Source organism: Mustela nivalis, assembly GCF_964662115.1.
Source record: "Mustela nivalis genome assembly, chromosome: 8".
Lineage (NCBI taxonomy): Eukaryota > Metazoa > Chordata > Mammalia > Carnivora > Mustelidae > Mustela > Mustela nivalis.
Window position 1 is genome coordinate 109,311,988 of NC_139027.1, and position 23,869 is coordinate 109,335,856.

At 41.9% G+C, this 23,869-nt stretch overlaps 1 protein-coding gene across 1 annotated transcript in view; it reads right to left on the bottom strand.

The window, feature by feature from the left end:
- Positions 1 to 344: 344 nt before the first annotated feature.
- SLX4IP (SLX4 interacting protein) overlaps positions 345 to 23,869 on the bottom strand; it is a 185,797-nt gene continuing 162,272 nt past the window's right edge. The window contains 5 exon segments of the mRNA XM_082744411.1: positions 345 to 4,653; positions 4,655 to 4,978; positions 4,982 to 5,237; positions 6,386 to 6,486; positions 23,327 to 23,415. Coding sequence (XP_082600537.1) covers positions 4,516 to 4,653; positions 4,655 to 4,978; positions 4,982 to 5,237; positions 6,386 to 6,486; positions 23,327 to 23,415 — 908 coding nt within the window. The 3' untranslated portion in view covers positions 345 to 4,515.

The window sequence follows — 23,869 nt, forward strand, 5'->3', positions numbered from 1 at the left end:
GGGAAATGTCAAGATTCTTCTGGAAAGGAGTCAAGGTTGCATACTTTAACCTCTCACAAGAGGGATCTCTCTTAGCTCACAACTGGAAGAAATGGGAACATATCTGCATTGTAAAGACCACCCCGGAATCTTACACCTCACACAGGATTTTCCAGACCTAAATGTTCAGAAGCAGAGCTCCTTGGGATTATTTTAACATAGTGTTCAAAACCACAGAGTTGTTTCAAGGAGGAAAAAAATCTCTAAGAGAATATAATTTTAAATCGCATGTTCAGAAAAGGGCATTTTGGATATATACTCCTTAGGGTGAACTCCCTTGCTTTAGAGAAAGTGATACACACTAATTTAATTTTTTAAAACAATTTTCCTTTTTATTTTTAAAGCAGGTTTGTTTCCTCTACATACTACTTTGATCCATGTACCTTCAGGCATGTTCAACTCTTTTGTAGTTGAAGTAGTTCAAACAAAACAAATGACAGGATAAAGGCGATGGGGAGAAAGAACTCTCCTGGTGATGGCTGCAGCGTCTGGCTTCCTACCTTGATTAATAAAACTTATTCTGGGATTCTCTCACATCCATATCTATGGTCACCTGATCAGATGTTTTTGGGGTCCTAATATAGTTTTACTGATTCTTCTTTAATTAAAAAAAATCAAGATTTTCGATAAGTAATTCTAAAAGCAATTATCAAGTAATACATGGTAATATTATGCTGCATAATAAAACTTACTTGAATGTGGTAAAAGTCCAGTATTGAGTAGTCAGCCACAATTAAAGGTAATAATTTCAGACATTCAAGTCCCCTCTGGTAAGTGCACACACTGACAGGTATTTGTTCCTTGTCTTCTTAAATAAATATAGAAGCCAAATTAGAAGGAGTTCTGTAGATTTCTGAGAATTTAATTATATCATTAAATTGCAATACCAATGATCCATATACTGTCCTGAGTAATTATCTGCATTAAACTTCCTTTTACAATGCTTAATTTACTTAAGGAAGATCTTAAACTGCTTAACAGAAATCAGCTTAATTTTGATTTTTTACTTGCTCCACCATGTTTTAATTCATTAGTGTTTCAATAACAAGGAATGAACTCTATCGTCTTAACAAAATAAACATGGATATTTCCTCATAAGAGCAAAGAAGAAAACTAAAATGATTCCCATATTCAACTCATGGAATGCTGAAGAGAGGATTTTTGGCTCTTAGGAAAGGCATTTGTTACCTCAAAAGGAAGGCCATTCACTAAAATTCTGTGGAAATAGGACAGTGGGGCCTGCCAAGAAGGAATTCAAGGAAACCGGGAATGGCAGCACTGTGATCCCAGGCCATTCTCTTGGGCACAGAGGTTTCCTTCCCTTTTGTGCTTTGCCCTCACCAAGCTCTTGCTAAAATCAAAGGCCGTGTGATACAAAACAATTCATACTAAAATCCAAACACAACACCAGAAGCAAACAATTAACTGTGATCCCACTGTTGTCCCTAAGACATATCTTGAGATAAGAAACAAGCTATATTCTCCATATATCAAACTAGAGCGTTTTTAATGATTCTTGCTTTTTATAAAATGAAATACATTTTCTTACTTCTTTGACATAAATAAAAAAGCTATAGCACTCACTCCTCTATCCCCAAATTGCTGCTCCTTTGCATTTAAGAATTTATATGCATATCTGGACAACAGTTAACCTCCAGTGGCAAAGAAAAAAAAAAGTGTAAGAAAAATTGCACTGCCTGTCCTCAGACATTTCTTGTTTAGAGACATTAAAAAACAACAACAAAAACACAAAACTCAACATCAATCTATTAAAAAGTCATCTGAAAGCACATGGATGTGACTTAGAAGCCAAGACATTGAGAAAGTTCAAAGTTGTAACAGTAACAGAAGTGGATCCACATTTCTCCCAAGCAGCAGAATTTTAGGGACTTGAGCATAAGTTGAGTTTGGGTTATTAAGTTAAGTGGTTGAAGAACTTGTTCTTTTTGACTAAGAATATTGACAGCCTCTCAGATTTTCGGATGTGGAATTAATAAGATTATTAAGAGTGTGAACACATAAACCACTCCCAGTCATAGGGAACTCTGCATTTCCCAGCTAATAAGCAACAATAAAACCTGGCAGCCATTTTCCCCTTTGTACTTTTAAACATCCAAAGAATCGCACAACCACTCAAGTAATAAGAGATCCGGGGGGGTTTCAGACATGTGGAAGAAAATGCTTAAAGGCAAAATTCCTCAGACACATGCCCCAGTGCGGAAGGGGAGAGCTGTTCCCTCTGTTAATCCTGTGACAATCCCATGTGCATGCGGGCTGTGAGGAAGACCCTGTCAGTCTACAACCACAGGTGCTTTTTTCCCTCTGAGGTCACAGCAATTGTTATTTCCACAAATATATCAAACTCTAAAGCTAAGGCTGCTCTTGAGAGAAAATCATCAAATCACAAAGATTGGCTGTACCCACAGTGCAGGCCCCGGTTAACAAATGAAAAAAACTTTTCAATTAAAAGCTTTTCTCTGGCGCCTCCATAGCAAACACCTCCCAGTTCTGGGTTAGCAGCAGCTATTGTTCTGGAATGGCTGCCCTTTTTAATCAAGACTCTGTTCTGGGAGCTTATTGTTTCTTGGCCGGTCACCTGGGTTGTTATGTGGGCCCTCTCTATTTAGACTGTTCCAAGAATTCTGTTGAAGAAGATTCAGCGACACACTCTGCCCCTGTCTTCGGGGAAGAGCACACCTAGAACAGCTGCCGCTCGAAGAGAGGGGCCCCCCGTGGAGCATTTCCATTCTGTGCTGTCTACCCCAACTGGATGAATACAATCTGCTCCCTAACTAACTCGACTCACTGTGGTGAGTACTCTGTCGGGCTCCCTCTTCTCCTGTAGAATGCTTTAACTGGAATCAGCTAAGAGCAGAGAAAAACCTGTGGGAAGAGGAAAGGACACCGATGGGCAGGGCCATGTTCCTGGTCGGGGTGGTGAGTCTGGGACCATGAGAAGGGGACAGGTGTCCAGGCAGCCTGGGGAACATCAAAGCAATAGCATCTATGTTCATGTCTAGGCGTAGTGACCAACACTGAACTTCATGAACTTCATGGTTGCCTCTTAAGGAGTCTTACCCTAACAAGTGGGAAAGGAGTCACAGGCCAGCATAGAATGAGCTAGGAGAAACAAAACCACAATTAGTTTTAAGCATTCTGAACCACCTACACTCTCTCTGTTTCCATGTTCTTTTATTTCATTGGACTTTTTCTGGGTCATTTTTCTGCTAACTCCAACACTCTGGGAATATACTTAATTTTCCTGTTACTAGGGAGGTGCTACTTCAAAGGACCACACAATGTTGAGGAGAAAAAAAAGATGCATTTGATGGGTGGCCTTTGAATATGGGTTTTCTCCTATTTTATAATGAAATTGGGTTAAGAAAATCTTTAGTAGGTGTCCATCCAAAATAAGTCATTGCTATGATTCACTCGGTGACATTTCAGCAGGCCCACTGGAGACATTCGTGGGTGATACTGCAAATGGAAGGCTCCTGTTTTGAAATTCAAACTGCCTGTGACGTCTTCCAACTGGGAAACTGGAAACTTCGGCCACTGATTTCCCCTTGGGTTTTAATCCTTCCTGAACCTAACTGAAATCTTAGAGCTGGGGGCAAGTGCTGGGACAGGGATACGCCTGGGCTACAAGAGAGAGCAAGCCTCTCCCTCCACTGTCTCCCTCTAATGCTGGGCCAAATGACCCATAAACTTCTAACACTTCTTAGGAAGGTAACAGATTTGTGGGTGCTGCAGCCACCAAGCCGTGGAGAAGCCAGGAACTGAGCAGCTCAGATGCCAAACTCAGGTGTTTTACAAGTTTGACAGAACACGAGGGGGTGCCTGTCCACAAGCGGGCCTCAGCCGATGAGCTGGAGGCCCTGGGAGCCAGGCTGGAGGAAACAAATAGCAGGGAGTTTTCAATTAGTCCAGTGGTTCTTAAAGTTGAGCATGTTTTGGAATCGCCCGGAGTTTCTCATTCAGTAGGTCTGGGGTGGGGCCCAAAGTCTAACACATTTTCAGACAGTGATGTGGGGCCCAGAACCAGATGTTGAGGACCACTAGCCTGTTCCTTCACTTCTGCCCGACTCAGGCTGAGGAACAGAAGGAGAAACTGTCCCCCCAGATACAGCACCGTCTTCATGTGGCCCATTGTATAGTCCGCACAGTGATGAGTCATGAAGGCACACTACTGGTTTCTTTGTGCAGTTCCTTCAAGAAGGAGGTCATCTTTGACAAAGTGAAGGACTCTGAAGGCAGTTATAGAAGTAAGATGAGAAAGTGGCAGTGTTGTTAGAAAAACCACATAGCCTCCCGGAGATGAATGTGTTAAAAAAGAATCCTCACATGGAGCTCTATTTTCCATGCAAATTAATCGTTCAAATTCCTTCAACGTTGGTACAGCCGCACACACCCCTCTCTTTCCACACCTTCAGCCATTACATACCCAACTACAACTCAGCAATCCCCGTTAGTAAGTTAGTGGCCTCTTTCGTACTTCTTTCTTTTCTTGGTTGGGCTGTCCCGGACTGCAGATAATCTTTCAGTGTTTGTGGTTGAGCCGGTCTGCTGTGCCTGCCTTGGCTGATATTTTGTAAGATGTCCGGAGGAGAGATTTTTCCAAAACATGCAACTCTTCATTAGATGCCGTTTTTGCCAAACCTCGTTTCAAAAGTAACCCCGGATTTGACAGCTCTGAGGCTGGTAAAACCCTGAAAGCTTTGCTTTGTTCTACTACAATTTCTCTTGGGGCTAATTGATCACTTCCAAGAGAAACTCTCTTGTGGTGGTCGACATCTTCTGCAGAGCCGCGGTTTCTGCATTTCTGTTGTGCTCTGGCCCTTTGTGGACTTTGTTTTGGACCTGGTGATGCTGACTCACAGTTACAGACAGGGCTCCTGCTTAGAAGGCCTGTCTCTAACCACTCCCCAAGATGAGGTTTTTACTGGCCACTAGTGTCTTTTGGCTGGGTCTGATGAACATTTTCCAGCTCTTGAACAGGAAGCCCCCAGTGGCTCTCGGCTGCCTTTATGTAATCTTTTGCTTGTCCCGTGGACTCTGACGGGGGACTGGCTGAAGTCCGACTGTCACCCCTCCTCCTCGCTACCTCCGCAATCACTGGGTCACTACATGTTCCCACAATGTCCCTTCTGCTCCATGATTTGCTCACAACGCTGCTGTTCGTTTCAGTTCTTTTCACCCTAAAACAAAGAAAGATTTTTTGGGTTTTGTTTTGTAAAGCTGTAATGGCATGCTGTCCTCCAATTTCTATACCACATGTCATGTTTCCCAGACCTAGAAAAGGAGGCACGTGCTACCGTTCCTTCTCCCTTACCTCCCTGGCAAATCTAGAACAATCCATAAGTGTTATGTTTACATTCAGACTGGATCAAGCAATAGCCATCGCATTTTCCAACAAACGAGGATTCGTTATTAGGATACATGAGGACAGGCTTTGTTTCTTGATCACTGGGTTTTCAATGTAGTTATATTGGAGTTATGATGGATCTCGTTTAACTAAGGCAGGCAGGTGCTTGTTTCAGATGTGAAGGGTCAATATTGCCTAAATTTTATATATTGATTTTTTCCTCCCAGAAGTAAATGATCAGATACATCTAAAGCACAGGCTATGTGTGTGCATACACACGTGACAAGGATGTGCTCGTAGACACATACATACACGTTTTCTAGAGCACACACAAAAGGCAATGCAAATGTCACTCTGACTGTAAAATTCCCTTTGAAGGGCAGGGCAGGAGCTGCATGGGGAGAATTGAGAGACTGCAGATATTGACTTCAACACAGATTTGCAGGCTTGTGAATAGCGAAGAAATTTCTTAAACCACCAAACTCGTAACACTGAAGCTGAAATATTTACTTTGGCTAAGCTTTAGTCTGGAAACACACACACACACACACACACACACACACACACATGTTCTTATTGTTCCTAATCAGAGGCTTGAGGTTTATCATAATTATATTAGAATCAGAACCTGCATTTCAGCAAAGGAATGCATTTTTTTAGATGGGTCTGTAGTCACTTGGAAAGTTGTAAGAAACACACCAGCAAACAGGTGCTTTTCATCTTCAAAGCATTTGTAATTAATTACTCCTTGCAACACACCTGTGAGGCAAGGACTTGCTCCCCACTGTCCAGAATGCAAGACAGTCAGGAAGGCAGAAGGGCAAACATGGGATTTAGGGTAAGTTTGGTGCCAGAGGGGGTTTTGTGATTAATTTCCACAAACTCCTGTTGAATTCCAGACTTCATGTCACATACCCATACCCCCCACCCCGACACACACACAGAATTAAAAAGAAGGAAAAGAAAACTGATCAGACCTACATTTCTTTCAGAGCATTTCTCTTGCGCTTTGCACTGGGAGGAAGTTGACTCTCCGCACACTCAGCAAAATAATCAGACGCTCCATGGAGAGCTCCTTCCGTCTACTCCAAAAGATAACAAGGGTTCAACCAGAAATCTATGAGCTGAACATGAGAAAAAACAGTTCTACTCTGAATGCCCCAGTGAATGGATTTTCATGAAGACTAGATGAAACCACTTAGTGTCAGGCTATTTGAATTTTTTAAAATCTAGAACTTTTGGGTAAATGGTCACTTTTTCTGGACTCCTACCCAACACAGTTCATATGTTAATATGCACCACAGACATCCAAGTCTGTAAGAGAAAGGATGTTGGATCCAAACTATCTGGGATCTCTTGGCCAGGATCTGCTATCTCTGGGGCCCGAGTGTGATGAAGACAGCATTACCGGGCCAGGCAGCAGCATGTGCCTGAGCGCTGATCTTCTAGAGAGACCTGCTGGCACCATGGTCTACACCCTAATTAGCCTAAGAATTCCACACATTTTCTCTATTTACAAAAAATACAGAACGTGGCCTTTGTAATACTTAAGGTTGCAGAAGTTGAGTTAAAACCTTTGAATACCGGTACTTTGAAAACTGAAGTTTGTGGTTCCTGGCTACCAGAAAACTGGGAGTTTTTTCTTAAACTGACAGCACCACCACAGTTTTACATTAATTCAGAGATTATCTGTTTATCTATCCTTACATGTTCCCAAGGAAGCGCCATACAGAAGTACTTCTAAAACGTCAAAAACTCCCCATCTTTGCCCCCATTAACCTACTTCACAGTTTTGGAATCATTTCCTTTTTGTTAAGCAAGTAGATAATCCAGACAAGGTGTTAACTGTTCTCATTTCCTGGGAGAGTAAGTTCCCTTCTCTACCAAATTCCACAGTAAAATGTTGAGGCCATAAGGAAGAATTCTGGGAAATTATCAGTAGGTCCCTTGCTTTAGACTCACATTGGAATTTAGCAACGGCAATCCCAGAACACCTGGTAGACAGCGGCTATCAGTATGATGCCAGGGAGCCCCAAAGACCAGTGCTTTGACCTTTGTACAATCACTGCCCCACACCACAGAGTACAAGCTTTCAATTCCTACTAATCTCGCCTATGGTTTCAGACCTGGATCAATGACACTCATAATCATATCCAGTTATAACCTGTCAGTTTTAAGAGTTAGTGAACAGGATATTGTAGGTTTTATTGGATTATACTGCATTTTGATGCTTCTCCTTTTCTCCCCTTGACCAAACAGAGCTACAGTTTTAAAGTTAAAGGAGAGAGAGAGAGAGAGAGAGAGATGGAGGGGCAGGGGGAAAAGAGGGGACGAGAGGGGGAAGAAAAGGGGAGAGAGAAAGAAGGAGAAAGAGAGAGAGACTGAGATTTATGTGTGAAACACTTCTAAACATGCCCTATAAGTACAGTAGATTTTCCCCTTACAACCACACCCTGTAAGTGCTGTATTTTCAGAGTTGAACAATTAACATAAGGAGCATGAGTCAGGCTTTGAACAACTCTGTGGGAACCAGAAAGCCTTTTGCTATTAGGAATGATGTAAATTCCCCAAGGCTTGAAGAAGTCCACAATGGAAGGCAGACAGGGTCATAAATAACAACAATGGATACTGCGCAGACCACATAAAGTACGATGCCGCGATAGTGACACTCTTCAAATCTCATACTAGATCCAATCTCTGCCTTTATTTATTTATTTTTTAAACTCAGTTTAAAGAGCACTGTGCATTTCCTATGGGAACTTCAAAAACTGCTTTAAGAAACATGACAATTGACTCTCGTCCCAAATTCCTCTGATCACAAACAATGGGGGAAAATGTCCTTGGAAGGAGAAGGACAACAGAAAACGTGATGGAGTGACAGAAGGATATGTCCAGTTCAAAAAGTGCAAAACCTGTGACTTCGATTTAAAAAAAGAGAGAGAAAAAGAAAAGAAACCGGCAAGGCTGGGTCTCCTGCTTACAAATCAAAACCACATTTGGCAATTTGTTGAAGGAGGCATATTTACATTTGTATGAAGACTGGGTGGGCAGGAAAATTTAAAAAAAGCTTAGATTCTTTCTTCAGTCCTTGAACTGTCAGATCTCATTAGAAATCTCTCATTCTTATTTTTCTAGGGTCAATTCATTCCCCTTTGTCACTAAATCGCAGCCTCCGGAGCCCCCCAAACAAATATTCCAGAGGAAGCAGTGATTCTCTCGAAGAGGGACTGGGAACAGGATTTCCCAAGGGAGCTGTCCTAATTACTAATGGCTTCTCACATCTGGAACCAAAATGTAATCTGTGGCTTATCCAGAGGCAAAACTCCAAGGTACAAGACAGTGTGTGCTCTGAAGTGCTTCTTGGGTTTACCTAAATGACGCTATTCCTTTTTAGATTCTGCCTTGAATAATGACCTGGACATCTTTTGCAAAGAATACATACAAACTCAATATATTAAAAAAGGTTACCAGTTGGCCAAAGTCCAGAATGCACACTCCATGGGGACTCGGTTACTAAAGAAACAGGTTAACCAAGGGGAGCCTGGGTGGCTCAGTCGGTTAAGCGTCTGACTCTTGATTTTGGCTCAGGTTATGATCTCAGGGTCCCAGGACTGAGCCCCACATTGGGCTCCGTGCTCAGCGGGGAGACCGCATGGAATTCTTTCTCTCCATCTCCCTCTGCCCCTCCCCTGCTCATTCTCTAAAATATATATATATTTTTAATCTCAAAATACCACTAAAAAAAAAAAAAAGAAAATTAGAGAAGAAGAGAGAAGAGAAAATAGGTTAACCAAGGGGCTCTCTTTGGGCCTTCATGGGTGATTCTTCTCAACCTAGAGCCTAGCTCTGAGTCTAGAAAAGGAATAAAATTCTGCAAGTATCATCACCTGCCCCCCTCTACTCCCCACCCATTTACTTTTTGATTTTTGGCAATGCTTTGATTTTAGTTTTAAACTGTCCAGCTGTAAAGACTGTCTATATATAGTTCCAGGACATAACCAAAAAAAAGTAGGGCAAGGCCACAGGCCCCAAAGGGAATCTAATCCAGGGGAACACTTCCCTTGGCAGACTGAGCAGCCCAGATAAGCTCCCAGGGCAAGGGGTCAGGTCTTGATGTCATCCTCAGGGACGCTGTGGAGTCTTGTGGATGCGCCCTGAGGCTAAGGTTGTGGGCCCTAGTACAGGTCCAAAAGGAAGGTTGAATAGGTGAGCATTTAAGTATGAAGATGGGTGATGTGCCTGGCCTGACCTAGGAAACACATTTTAAATTTATTGCCAGAAAACACTGCAAAGAGAATCCCCACTGGAATTAGCGAGGCAGCTAAGACATGCTTCCTGCTTCTGATCAGAGAATGGGCTGGACTGAAATGTAGTTAGACAGACTGGCTGATGTTTAAGTTACAAAGGCAAATCGAAACCGAGGATAAATCAAGGTGTTCATGGCATAGTGACCTACTGAATACCACTTCTGAGTAGAACACTGTTGGGTTAGTGAAGGATGAGAAGAGAAGTTGGCCTAAAAAGATGTAAGGGACACCTGCTCTTGAGTTTGTATCCTCCTCAAGGAGCCTATAAAACACAGCTGAGACTCCCAAAGACTGTTGGGAAGACTGTCACCAAGGGAGCTTTTCAAAAAATACAGATTCCCAAGACCCATCCCTGGAAGTTGATTCACCAGATCTAGGGTGGGTATACGAGATCTATATTTAGGTTCCCAGGTGATTCAAGCACTGCTAATATACATGGAATGATACTCGACAGAACAGAGCAACAGATAAATGTAAACTGGTCCACTGAGGCAGTGTTTGGCCAAGTGTGGTCCAGTTACCTCAGGCATCAAAATTACCCAGGGAGCATGTTCAAAAATGTTTAGGATTCTACCCCAGAATCTACTGCATTTGGATCTCCAGGGCAGAGAGGCAAAGCGGATGCATTTTTAGGCAATCTCCCCAATGATTCTGATACCCAGCAGAGTTAATGAACTTCTGCCCACTCAAACAGGGCATGGGTGAACTTGATAACTGAGCAGAGTCCGGCAGGATCATCCCATCAGGCAACACTGAACTCTGTAATGAACACTGTTTTTAGGCCCCTGTAAAGAAGGATGTGCACTCACAGAAAACATTTCTGCTCTCACGGAGTCTCCATCCCATGGGGAAGACAAGAAACAAATAAACATATGATGTGTCAGAAGGTTGTGATGTTATGAGGGGATAGAAATGTCCAAAGTGTCTATTTTAGATCTGTTGGTGGGGGAATGCTGTAGTAGGTATGAAGATGAGCTTTACCGAGAGATCGGAGTGGAGGGTGAGCCATGTGAATGTAGTGCATTTCAGGCAGGGAGAAATGTGAACACCAAGAATCTAAAGATAGAATGTGCCTGGGGGGAGAAGAAATAGGACAGCAAATCAGGGGGAGGGGTTGGAGGGAAGGTAACAGGTATGTGTACGTATTGGTGGAGGCAAATCACATATGGGTTTTATAAGGATGGCATATTTTATTCTAAGGACTATGATGTGCCTTTGGAAGGTTCTAAGGGGAAAAGTGACTTGGGCTTTTAAAAGGGTCACCCTGGGTGCAGTAGGGGGACAAACGGACACAGGGAGACCAGTAATAAGACTACTGCCATAGTCCACTCAGAGACAAGGGGTCTTCTAGGAGCTGGTGATGGTAAGAAATGGTTAGAATGCAAATATAATTTGAAGGGAGGCCCAACAGAATGTGTCAATAGACTGGATAGAGTTTGTCATCAGAAAATTCAAGGATGACTCCAAGATCTGTGGTTTTAAAAAGTGGGTGAAGGAAGTTAGCCTTTACCAACACAGAAAGTACTGAGGGAGGGACAGGCATGGGGAAGTGGGACCAAGAAATCAACCTTAGATATGTAAACCTGAAGAGTCCTCCTGGGTATCCAAACAGAGATGCTGAGTAGGAAGTCAAGACACAGGTTTTAGGAAGAGAGCAGTCTGGGCTATGGACAGAAAGCTGGGAAGTCCATGCAGATGGTATATAAAGTCATCAATCAGGATGACCCCAGTAAGGGGTGAGTTTGGATGAGGAAGAAAGAAGTCAAGAAGATGAGGAGGATTCAGGAAAGGAGGTCATGAGGAAACAAAGTCTTTCACTGAAAGTGACAACCATGTCAAATACGCTGAGCAATTAGGAGTGAGAACTGACCAATGGAAGGTGACTTGACAAAGGCTCTTTTTTGGTGGAATGTCCAAAGCCTGTTTGGGATGGACGGGTTCAAGAGTGAAGTGGAAACAGAGTAGAAACCAGTGATCTCCAGCAGGAATATAACATGTGCTGTACATGTAACTTTAAATTTTCCATAGACCATGAAAAAAGTACAAGAAAACTGACGAAATCAGATTTCAATAATATATATTATTTAGCCCAATATATAAAATGTTACCATTACAACATATAATATAAAAATGTTGAGATATTTTATATTTTTATACCAAGTCTCCAGAATCTGTTGTGTATCTGACATGAACAGAACATCACTCCTGACTTGCCACATTTCCAATGCTCCATGGCCCAACGTGGTCATGTGGGGCCAGTGTAGGGTCAGTCACTTTTGAAGGTGTTATTCCCACACTCCAGGGACCTCACTTGACATGGACAAACAGAATGGCCTTCAGTGCCATTATTCATCTGACAAACGGGGCTTCTGTTGGGAGAATCTTGCTTCAGCTTTCAAGCCGTAGGCTGTAGGCCCTGGGACATGAGTAGTAACCTAGGTTGGAACTGCCGGGGAAGGTTCTGGGGCCACGAGACCAGACTGCAGGTCACTCGAGGAGCTCCGTGGGTACACCCCACCATTGCAGTGCAGCCCCCAGTGGGGTGCTCCCAGCACCCCTCAGAGCTACATTTAGAAGGGATGACAGGAGCTATCCCACCACACTCTTATTTCCAGAACTGCAGAATATCCTGCCTGATAGGGAGGCAATAACGGGAGAAGGCAGGAAAAAAGGCTTTTCAATGCCATTAAGGTTTTTCTCACAGTAGTACTTATGCAGTAATGTGGTACTTTCAGGCTCTATCTTCTTTAGAGATCTAATTTCTTATGGTCATGTACGTGAGTTTCCTCTGATTGTTTCAGTCAATCCTAAATGAAAATAATTCATAACTCAACCAGAGTATTTTAAACGGAGGTAACTCATAGTAAAATATTAGGACACGTAGCTTTATGTCACATTCAAAATGTTACTATGTCTGAATTCTTTGTGATCACATATCTCCCGAGTTTGAGCAAATCAGGTTAACACTCCTGGGAGGGGAAGGGGAACACAGTGAAGTAGGAGATGGAAGCCAAGGTCTGGTAGTCATTGGCTGCTTGTGCCAGAGCCCATCTCTGAATTCCCTGATTGGTGGGTTTCTCATCTGTCCTTTAGGACTGTTTGGGAAATTTAAATGCAGCAAGCTGTATGAAGCACACTTTAGAAACTGGAAAGTGCTAAACACATTTTCTTGACATGACTGTAAAAAGAAAACTTGGTGCCTACAGAAACCATACAAGGTCTTTGAAAATGCAAGCCTGCCTTGCATTTGTAAAGAACTTACGCCATTAAAGTCCTTTTCCCCACATCTCATTGGAGCTTACTTAGCAGGCAGGTATTGTCCCTATTTGAACAATGAGACCCAAGAGATTAAGTGTGCTTTTAGCTAGGGGCAGAACTGAGCAGAGAAGGCCTCTGTTGAGTGCTCTCTGCACTGTGCCCAGTGGGTCAGCTGCCATCATAGTCAGAGATGCAACTTGTAGAAAGAGTTGAAGTCCTTGGGTCTAGCCCCCACCCAGTCTCTTCCTTGCAGTGAGCTCTAGACAAGCTACTTCTCTTCCCTGAACACCAGTTTCCTCATCTAGAAAAAAGGAATAAGAATATCTCTATGGTGGACACTCATTCATTTCCTGGAAATAATACTCAGATTTTGCCTCTAGTCCCTATCCGATATCCATGCATTTTAGGAGGCCTTGTCTCTAAACCAGACTCCAGAAATAGGCCCATGACCCCATCCAGGCCAATCAGAGTACTGAATTCATGAGTCTCAAAGAGATGCATGAGCTACAGGTGGCCTGGGAAGAGGCCTGCTCTCTGTTCCCATGGGCTGGAGCTACCAGAGCCAACCACCACATACAGGCTGAAGAATGAAGCCAACACTGTGGAAGGCAGAGCCAGAGGATGTGAGAAATAGTCATGATGATATTCTTTGTGCTTCTGGTCAACAAGCCATACCTGAAGTCTGGACTTTACAGGCACATGAGCCAAAAACCTTCCTTTTTTGCTAAGCCATTTTGAGTTGGCCTTCCTGTCCCTTGAAAACTAAAAGGTTCAAGACTGATACAATCTCTTCTCAGATTTGCTGCATTGAATAAGTTATTGTATGTGACAGCTCCCTGCCAACAATACAAGTTTTTTGCAAACAATAAAAGCGGAGTAAAAGTAATATATTATCAACTTATTTGGGCAGCAAATAATAGTATTAAAGTATAAGCCTAGACCACTTTCAATTCTTTATAACTCTGTGATAAGGCAGAAAGGTTATTCTTGAACTTTAGTATGATGCCCATTGATTTGTAAGAGCATCAGCATTCTGAACTAGGACAGACTAGGGAAGGTTGAGTCACTTATAGAAAAGCAGGCCCAGCACAGCACAAATTCCGACAACGACCACAATCTTAGACCATGATGCACTGTGACCATACAGAAGCCACATGTCTTAAAATGAGGAAGAGGTCTCCCTTTCCCAAATTTCACTTTTAATGTTTTCTTAAATTATTTGGTAATGAATAAGTCATGGAAATAAAAAGGGTAAAACAGGTGGGGCGGAGTACTAATGAACAATTAAAAGAATGTATAGAAACTACAGATAGACAGATAGATAGATACCTATATCTGTTATCTATTTCTATATATAGACACAAAGGAACTGAAGCAAAAAGAGGTCAGATGAAAGGGCAAAGGGTATCTCATGAATTCCACCATAAACTGAAATCATCTTCTCCTAAGATGATAAGGATTGAAGACATCTGTACTGAGATACCACAGACAAAGCAGTTAACATAGGTACTAGCACCAAACGAGTCCTCCTGGGACAGCCAAGAGGAGGACATGACCTTCCCCATTTCAGAGATGAGGAAACTGATGCCCTATGAGGCCAAGTCATCTGTCCAAATACCACAGTGAAGGATAAACCTTTTGCTTCACTGTGTTTCTCTGGGCCAAGTCCCTCTTCCAAAGCCTCCTTTTCTCTGCTTTCCTGTGAAAGGATCGATCTCTAAGGGAAAGTGGAGCGCAGCCTTGCTGATGCCACTGCCTGGGTCAGTAGCAAACACTGTAGGTTTTTTCTTGTTTTTGTTTTTTAATAAAAATTTTAAAGTTTTCTTTTATTCTGAACTGATGACCATGAACCTGCCTTGTGTATATCTAGGGAAGTACCAATAAATTGTTGCAAAGAATGTTAACCTGAAAATGGAATCAGTAAAAAAAAATCAAGGAAGTTATTTTGCAGGAAGTACACATTTCACAGGGATTTTCCAGTTTACATTCACCTAACCCTTGAGAACCCAAAAATAAATCCCACGTACCCCTAGGCCCCACTGTCGAGCCTCTGGCACCATACAAGCATGATGAAACTTGGATGCTTTAAAAAATTTATAGGTTTGGGACCTGTGCTTCTTAATGATGGGGAGTTTGTTGACCACTCTGAGGACTGAATGAAAGTTATTAAACTTTGGTTAATAAAATATTTTTTAAAGAAGCTAAAAATTTCTTTTTTCTTAAATTTTAGGGAATTTATGAATTACAGGTTAATAGTGCTCAGTTTAGAAGCAGAAGGGAAATATCTGTGAAAAACAGAGAGAAACTTAACGGGAACTTCCTCAGGCGGGATACCCCATTCTAAAATAATTCCTCCCACAGAGAACTGTGGTTGAAAATGCCAACACCTGCTAGGAAGATTGCTAGTCCTTCATTCAGGTTGATGACTTTTTTCCCCCTCACATGTCCCGTGGCTCAATGTGTGGGCCTGGACATGGGAGAAGAGCCAGGTGGGTAAATGTATATCCAGCCACGCAAGAGGTAGCGCCAGCCAGAAGAGGGCCCATGGTACCCCCTGGACACCAGTGAGAATAAGACAGAAGAGCCAGAGAGAAGACATCACAGATGACTGTCTTGTTTCAAAATTCTGAGTGCTCAGAGCTGGCTCTCTGCCCAGGGACACAGAAGGAACAGCTCTTCCCACTTCTCTTGAACACAGACAGTAAGACCCCCTTTCCAAGACTCCCATCTCACGACAGTAACAGCTTCTGTGAACTAGTCTGGGAATCTCACCCCATTTATGACATGGTTTCCTTGGGAAAATGAGTACTGAATTCTAAATCATCTGCTTACTAAATGAACTTTCTAAACATAATCCTCTTGCCTGTCAAACTCTGTGCTATCACTGTGGGTGTTCAAAAGAACTTAAGAGCTTTTACAGATTTGGGCCTGAGAAGTCTGTGGACTCCCAATTCCTATGTAGTTCAGAGAAGACACTGGGCCCTTCCTCCAAAGCCGTATCTCATCGTGAGTCTACTGGCAGCTGTTGGAAATGAAAGGCATTCTAGCTGGTGGTTTCTGGCCCTCCTCCTCTGGATGTTGATTAACGGAGCTCCCACTGAAGGTCACGAGTTTATGCTCTCATTGTAGCCCTTCTTCACCACTGACTTGCTGGCTAAATGGGAGTTTATCACTTACCTTTTTGGTATCTCTCTTTTTATAGCTGCAAAATGAAGCTGAGCTGACAAGTGGAGACAAAAAAATGAGGGTGTTGAGCTTTTTGGGAAAATAATATGTGCAGATGGACATTGCCATTTACATCGGGCAGGGTAAGATATACAGCAATCTGCTAATCTGGTGTTAATGATGTTTAAATTAACTCCTCTTCAGGGAAGAATGGAAACAGTAATGATAATTAATATTGGAAAACTGCTTTTTAAGTCTAGAAGACATTTTTATATTCACTATCTCACTTGATCCTTAGTAAAACTTGGGAAGGTCTGTATAATAGGCATCGCTTTTACCTCTGCTTAACAAGACAGGGGACCAACACTCCGAAAGGTCAGATGACTTGTCCAAGGTCATCCAGGGAGTGAGAGAGGCAGTGGTCAAAGCCAGATCTTTTAATTTCAAGTTTGATCTCTTTTCTACTTTTTCTATTCCCTGCCCTGTTTTTCCCAATTCAATCTATCATCTAACTGGTCATCCGAGAAAGATTCTAGGTCTGCACTAGAAAGAATAAGCACAAAGGATGAGAGGACCCAGAGACATCCTATTCTCGCTTACTCTATCTAGTCTAACTTAGATATGTCCTATTTCAGCTTACCCTGCCTATCCTAGTCTCATTCAGCAAAGGGCAGGCTCCTTTTTTGTGTTTTGTTTTGTTTTTCTTAAAGATTTTATTCATTTATTTAAGAGAGAAAGAAAGAGAAGAGAGAGCACATGTGGGAGGGAAGGGAGAGGGAGAAGCAGGCTCCCTGATGAGCAAGCTGGATATGGGACTCAATCCCAGGACTCCGGGATCATGACCTGAACTGAAGGCAGGTGTTCAACTGACTGAGCCACCCAAGTGCCCAAAAGGGCAGGTTCCTTACGGGTGCTAGAATCAGGGGAGCACGAACCATCTCTTTCACAAACACTGCTGGCTAATCATTGGAGAGAATTTTATTATTAGGAAAGGAGAATGAAACTTCAGGTTACTGTAACATATAATCAAAGGATAATCTTTTTTCTTAATTAATTTATTTACTTTAGAAAGAGAGAGCACACGTATGTGCCAGTAGCAGGAGGAGCTCAGAGGGAGGGAGAGAGAGGGGGAAAAAAATCTCAGCAGACTCTGTGCGGAGTGCTGAGCACAACTTGGGTCTATTCCATGACCCCAAGATCACAACCCGAGCTGAAATCACAAGTTGGACACTCAACCAACTGACCCACCCAGGCACTGCAAGGATAGTTAATCTTTAAAAAAATGATGTGTATTAAGGAGGGCACATGTTGGGATGAGCACTGGGTGTTAAACACCAACTGGTGAATTCTCTGAACACAACAAGAACTCGTGATGTACTATATGTTGGCTAACTGGACATAATAAAAAATAAAAAGAAATACAATAAAAAATTTTAAAAAAAATTTTTTTCTCACCTGAGGAAAAATGTATCTTCTTTGTCACAGTTTAGAAAAACTATTCTAAACAGACCAACCTGACCTAGAATATCTTATCCCCACCACCAGCCATTAGGACATTGCACCTGCCAGTACGTATTATAAGGGCAGGTGTGTGATGGCTACTATAGTTTCTGACTAAACCCAAATAGCCCATCTGTAGGCTCTGCTGAGGGCGTGGCCCTAATCTGTTCCTCAGCGATCTGGTGACCATGTTCTGACCCTGAGCACTGGCCACAGGTGACTGGAAGAGGAGAGGGCAGTCAGCCTAGGGATGCAGAAGGCAAGATGGTGGGCATTGGAGATGTTCTGCTGCTACACGGTCAAGAAGAGAGCCTGGTCCCCAGAGAAGCCCCTGCTTGTGTGCACACCAAGTGAAGCCTCATTAGTACAGGCAGACTGAGCACCTTTATCCCTTAAACCCAGTAACTACAATTATCACAACATTGATCAACATACAGAATAAAAACTACCTCATATTACAAACTAAAACAAATTCCACAAAAACACAAGAAAATATAAAGAAATATTTGTCTAACTCTGAAAACCAAAACACCAAGATAATCAAAGGCAGAAATCATTACGGAAACCATAAAATTGAGGACATACATATCTATCACACAGTCATGTCATATAATTGAAAGGTAAATGATAAATTCACTAAAAGTTAACTTTCCTTACTATGCAAGAAGTTTTTAAACAGGAGTTTGTGAAATACAAAAATACCAACAGAAAAATGGACACAAACACACAATTCACAAATGAATGGGTCCTGGCTAAAATAAGTACACAGTGACCTCAGCTATCAAGTATCAAGTATGGAGGGGGACAGACTAGGTCATTAACAGAGGCTGTCTTTAGGTTGGGAGTTGTGGATAATTTTTACTTTCTTTGTTTATATTTGGATTCTAGAGTTTCTGTACAATGAACATGGACAATTTTGGTAAGCAGTTATTAAGTAAAAAACTAAGTTCAGAACACTGTGGGAAATGTGAAATATGGGAACAACCTCTTCCCCTTCAAGGAACTTTTCCTAGTGCTACAGGAATCTTGGCTTAATGGCTTCCAAGTAATCTACCATTAGCATTGTTTAGAAAATACAATAAGATGAGAAGAATGGAGTCTTAAAAAGCTTATGACACATCATGAAAAACCTAGGAAAAAAATCTACTACTTACTTAATTTTTTGATACAAAAGAAGTTCTTTTCTTGAATGATTTGATTTATAGTTAGGCAGAAGTTCCCTCATAAAACTAGTCCTGTCAATAAGGGTGCAAAGTTAATGCACAAACTGTTAAGAAGTTTATTTCTTCTAAAAATGGATGGTCTGAAATGTTTGTTTCTTTATATATTCTTTTTATCTTTCCTAAAATAAAATGTAGCTCTACCCCCACTTTTTTTTTCTTGTAACACAACTTTTAAATTTACAAGTGAGTTTCTCTTTTGTATGAAATTATTTAACGGTTGTTATTTTGCTACATTTTCATCTGCTTCCCTAGACAGAAATTCAGTGTGAGAAAGGATTTCTGAGATCATTTGATACCCTTCCCCTTGACTGAGATGAGGACTAAGGCCCACAGAGGTTCAATTATGAAAGCCAAGCTAAAAATAACCCCGGCTAGCATAGTTTATTGCTTCTTCAGACTCGTTCTCTTGTCAATTTTATACTCATAAACTAGCAGAATTCTTTGCCATTACACAGTAGTTAGACTCACGTGTTCAGTTTAGTGCTTAAACAGCGTCTCCCATCGGGACATGCCAGTGATGGTCTTCCAAGCTGATGCTACAGCAAAAGGCTAGCACAGAGGACCTGATGACTGGGGTACATCTGATGGCTACTGTCACAACTTGGCCACAATCTCAATGGAGCATGAGGCAGAGAACTCAAACATCTTCATTATATACCCACTTTGAGGCAGCCCTGGGGTATTACATGCCATTTTTAATTTCCAAAGGAATCATAGACTTTTACAGTTTCGGTTTAAAAGTTAGAAAGTAATTTAGAATTTGGGGCTTTCTTCTGAATAGCAGAGGATCCAAGTGCACCATTAAGATGCAGAATGGATACATCTTTAAGAAAAAGGGAAGCTCTATTTGAATTACATTTTTTTTTTTTTTTTTTAGGTCACCAGGGTAACGTTCAGTGCCCCTGATTTGGCAGACTACAAGCTCCTTGAAGGCAGACTACAAGCTCCACTTTCTTTCTCTCTTTCTTTTTTTTTTTTATTCTGTTTCCCCAGTGCCTACTCAAGCTCCTGGCACAGAGCCAGCACCCAGCAAATTACGTTCAAGTGTGATGGTTAGAACAGATGGGAAAGATCTCCGAAGGGTAGGAGTGCCTGTAACCAATGCTCTATGAGATAATAGCTTTGTGCTGACCCTGAAATGTCCCAGATATATACAGAGTTCTATTTCCACAATAAAGTTATTACTTTGTAATTACTTTGGTGATTTTTGGCTATTCACTTTAATAAAAAAATAATACAAATAATAAATAATTTTTAATTTCCCAAAGCCCCAGAGCTTTACCTCTGAGGGAAAAAAAACAGCCTCGATATAGGGAACTGGGTTTGTAAATACATGACAATATCGTTGAAATGGACTATAACAGTGCCATCAAAATTTACTTTATGCTCTTTGTACTTCTCAGGAGAAACAAAGGTAAGGGAGAACAAAGGGCACAAAACAAAAGGTAAAAACCCTCAGAAAGACTTCCTAGCTCCATTCCTAGCAATAGGTCAAACACTGAGGCTACAAGGGCCTTGAGATTTCTTATGAGAAACTGTAGTAAGAAAAATACAGTGACTCATCTCATAATAATGCCCTTTCTTCCCAAAGCACACATCCCAATTCCCACATCCCCGGCACATGGGCACTCGGTGCAGAGCTGTCGCAACAAGGAGCATCTCCGGGCACTAACGCCCCTTGCGGGGCGGGGGGGAGGGGGGGCAGCAATGCTGACACTGGGGTAACAGACCTCCCTGGTGTTGGGGGAGGGCACGAGGGGGTGGCATGGCTGCACCTGCTCTGCCCTCCAAGGGAGGGAGATTACTCCCTTTGTAGCATTCGATCTGGAACAGCAGTCCTTTTGTGTAGCCACCTTCAGGAACCAGGGCACTATGTGCAGCCGGCTTCCTTCAATACAGGCTGGAAGACGCCCCTTGGCAGAGCAGTGCTGAACAGGCACTCCCAGCTTTCCTAACCAACTGTCATTTAGACACTGAGGAACCAAAAAGAAAAAAGAAAAAAGAAGTAGGAAGAAGAAAAGGAATCTGCTACTTGAGGCACAAGACGGGTGCCCAGGCTGTTTGTTGCCTGGGTACTGGCTTACTCCCCCATCACTTTAGGGGCCATGGCAGACTGAGTACAGTAAACACTTAGAGGGGTGCTCGCTTCGGCAGCACATATAGTAAACACTTAGAGGAAACTCGCTGATGTTTAGTGACAAAAACACATCTCCAATACGGCTATTTAGGAAGCCGATTTCCCAGTCCTTGCCCAGTCAGACATTCCCGGAGAATAACCACCAATGGAAATGAGATGGATCCTGCCCTTTGGCAAATACCAGTGTAAAGGGATAAAGATGTCAAGGCTTTCCAGAAGTTCAAGGAATATGCACACGAGAGCCAGGTATCACTGGCTTTGGGCATTTGAAGTACATAATGAGGAGTATGCCTGTCTTCTCTGACACAGAAGGCAATTCTGGGAAGGAAGGATGGTTTACTGAGCCTCACATGGCTGAGACAAGTAGGCTCTGCAGAGGTCCAACATCAGTGAGGTGAGAGCTCCAAGGCACCTGTGGTAGAAGGACCATGTTTTTGGCCTGATGGGCATTTTGCAGGAAGGCCTTGGGTAGGCCTGGATAGTTCACCATTTCTAGGGACAACAAGCTTAAGGAAGTGGTGGACTGGGGGCCTGAAAGGAGAAAGGGGTGCACAGAGCCTGTGTCCAGGGAGGGACCTGGTTAGTGGTGCTACGTGTTAGCTGACTCCCATGTGTGTGGCTGGGAAGCGTGTGTTCCTGAAGGCACAGTCAGAGGTGGGGGAGTGGAGCGGCAGCAGAGCCAGAGACGGAGCACATCCGTAGAGAGTCACTGAAAACAATGAAGGACCCTGGTGATAGGAACTCTGATAGCGTTAATCACTACAAGTCACAACGTACTGAGGATAAGAAAACTGAACGGGCTTATGTAAAAGGCTGAGACTAGTCAACTCTTCAGAATGAAAACTTAACATTTACGAAGTCCTCTAGATTACAGGATTTCTATGACAGCAGTTATAGAAAACTCAGATCCATATAAAGACCAGTGCCCCGAAGGAGGATAGTATTTCATTTGTATTGAAATGTTTTAACTCAGCCTTAATCATTTAAGATATAAAGTATTAATATTACATATCATAAAAGATCTAATTTCTTCTGTATTCCATCTGAAGCAGGGACACTTCCTGGTAGAGTTAACTGTTTTCTTAAACCACAGATCAATCTCTTCACTGCTCTGAGAATCAGTTAAGTTGTATTATAGTTGTTTACTAACAACGTTACTACTTTAGTATTTATTAATTTACTAAGACAACTCTAACATCCTGGGAACATTTCAAAGAATACACTTTGAATACTTTTTGCTAAATTTGCTTCATTTATGCCATTTAATTGATACATGAAGAAATAAGGGTCCCACTGGCTTTTCCAAAGGGATCATCTGCTCCAAACAAAAGCTTGTCTGCTCTCTACTTTTCCCAAGTCCCTATTCACCCTTCTAGCATTTATTTAAGATGAGCTAAGAAGCTGATTTTAGACCAGGTGGCCCAAATTTCACATTTCATATAGATTAAAAAATAATAAACATAAGGGGTCATCTAATATCCCCATAAATTATTTTAGAAGCATAACAATCATGTCATACTTCATGTCCAGGTTTCGTGTCTGCTAGATTTTTCTCCTCTTTGTTAAAGTTCAAGTAATATATCCAAAAATATGAAAAAAAATTATACAGCGGTAAGTTTAGATTGTGGACTGTGGCTGCAGCACAACACACACACACACACACACACACACACACACACACACACACACCCAAGTAGACTCTCTTAAGTGTGTATGTTAAGCTGAAAAGACAAAGCTCAAAGCTACCATAGTGTGGATAAGTTTTCTCTATTTATCTGCACTGAGAACTCCAACAAAATACAAATGAAACAAGGACCTGATGAGGCTTGAGACAGAGAAAAGCCTGAGAAAAGAGACAGAAAACAAGCCCTATCAGCAAAGAAACAACACACTGGGGAAAAGTACTGATTCTCATGAAAATGTCAGTGATTCACCATGGAATAAAATTCAAAAGCCACTGACCCCAATGAAAGCTTCTAGCAGAAATATGTGGATTTTGCTTCATTTCACTGAAAGATTTTGCTTTATCTCATTTGAATATTATCATAAGCATCATCACAGTTTTTGTGAGATGTTGCTTTCTCATGTAACATTGATGTAGAAAAGATATGGTTGATCAAACTAAATTTTCAACGGGTCTTCAGAACAAGAAAATAAAAACAAACAAACCAAAACACATCAGTTAATATTACCATGCAATAGGTAGGATATTTTTCATCCCCTAAAACATGCACTGAATGCTGGATAACCAAATGAAAACTGAAGACAGTACTTTTTCAATTTTTAAGTTGTCATTTAAGTGGACTTATTTACAGAATGTTTTTGTACATACCAATTCTTCATTCTGACTTGCCAAAAGATCATGACTGAACGAAAGCTGACTTACACAGACCACAAATCTGTCAGGAAATACACGGAGTTCTGCACAAAATGAAGAAAATAAAATTACTAAAGGCATCAAAAATCTATGACCAGAGAAATGCTTGGTCCCAGAATTTTCTGTTCTAGTCATAAGCATGTATGTATAAGACACATGTCTCTTCTCCTCACCTTTCAGTGTTTGCACTCAGCAGGGCGGGGCAAGCACAGAGCTCTGGGGAGCACCCAGGAGGTTGCAAATTGGTCCACCTGAGCCCCTGGACCATTATGTTATATCCCTTCAAACCCCCAGGCAGGGCCCTTGCAGCCCTCCCCCTGTGTCAGTTTGCTGTTCTCTGACCAGAACTCACATTTGGGAAATAGGATCAACGTTCTCTAATGATTGTGTGGATTTATACAAGAGGAGGAAGAGAAAGATAGAAGATTAAAATCTAAAAACTCATTGACATTCTAACTAATTACTTTAATTGTCATCTCTTTGGTCATCTGGTCTTAG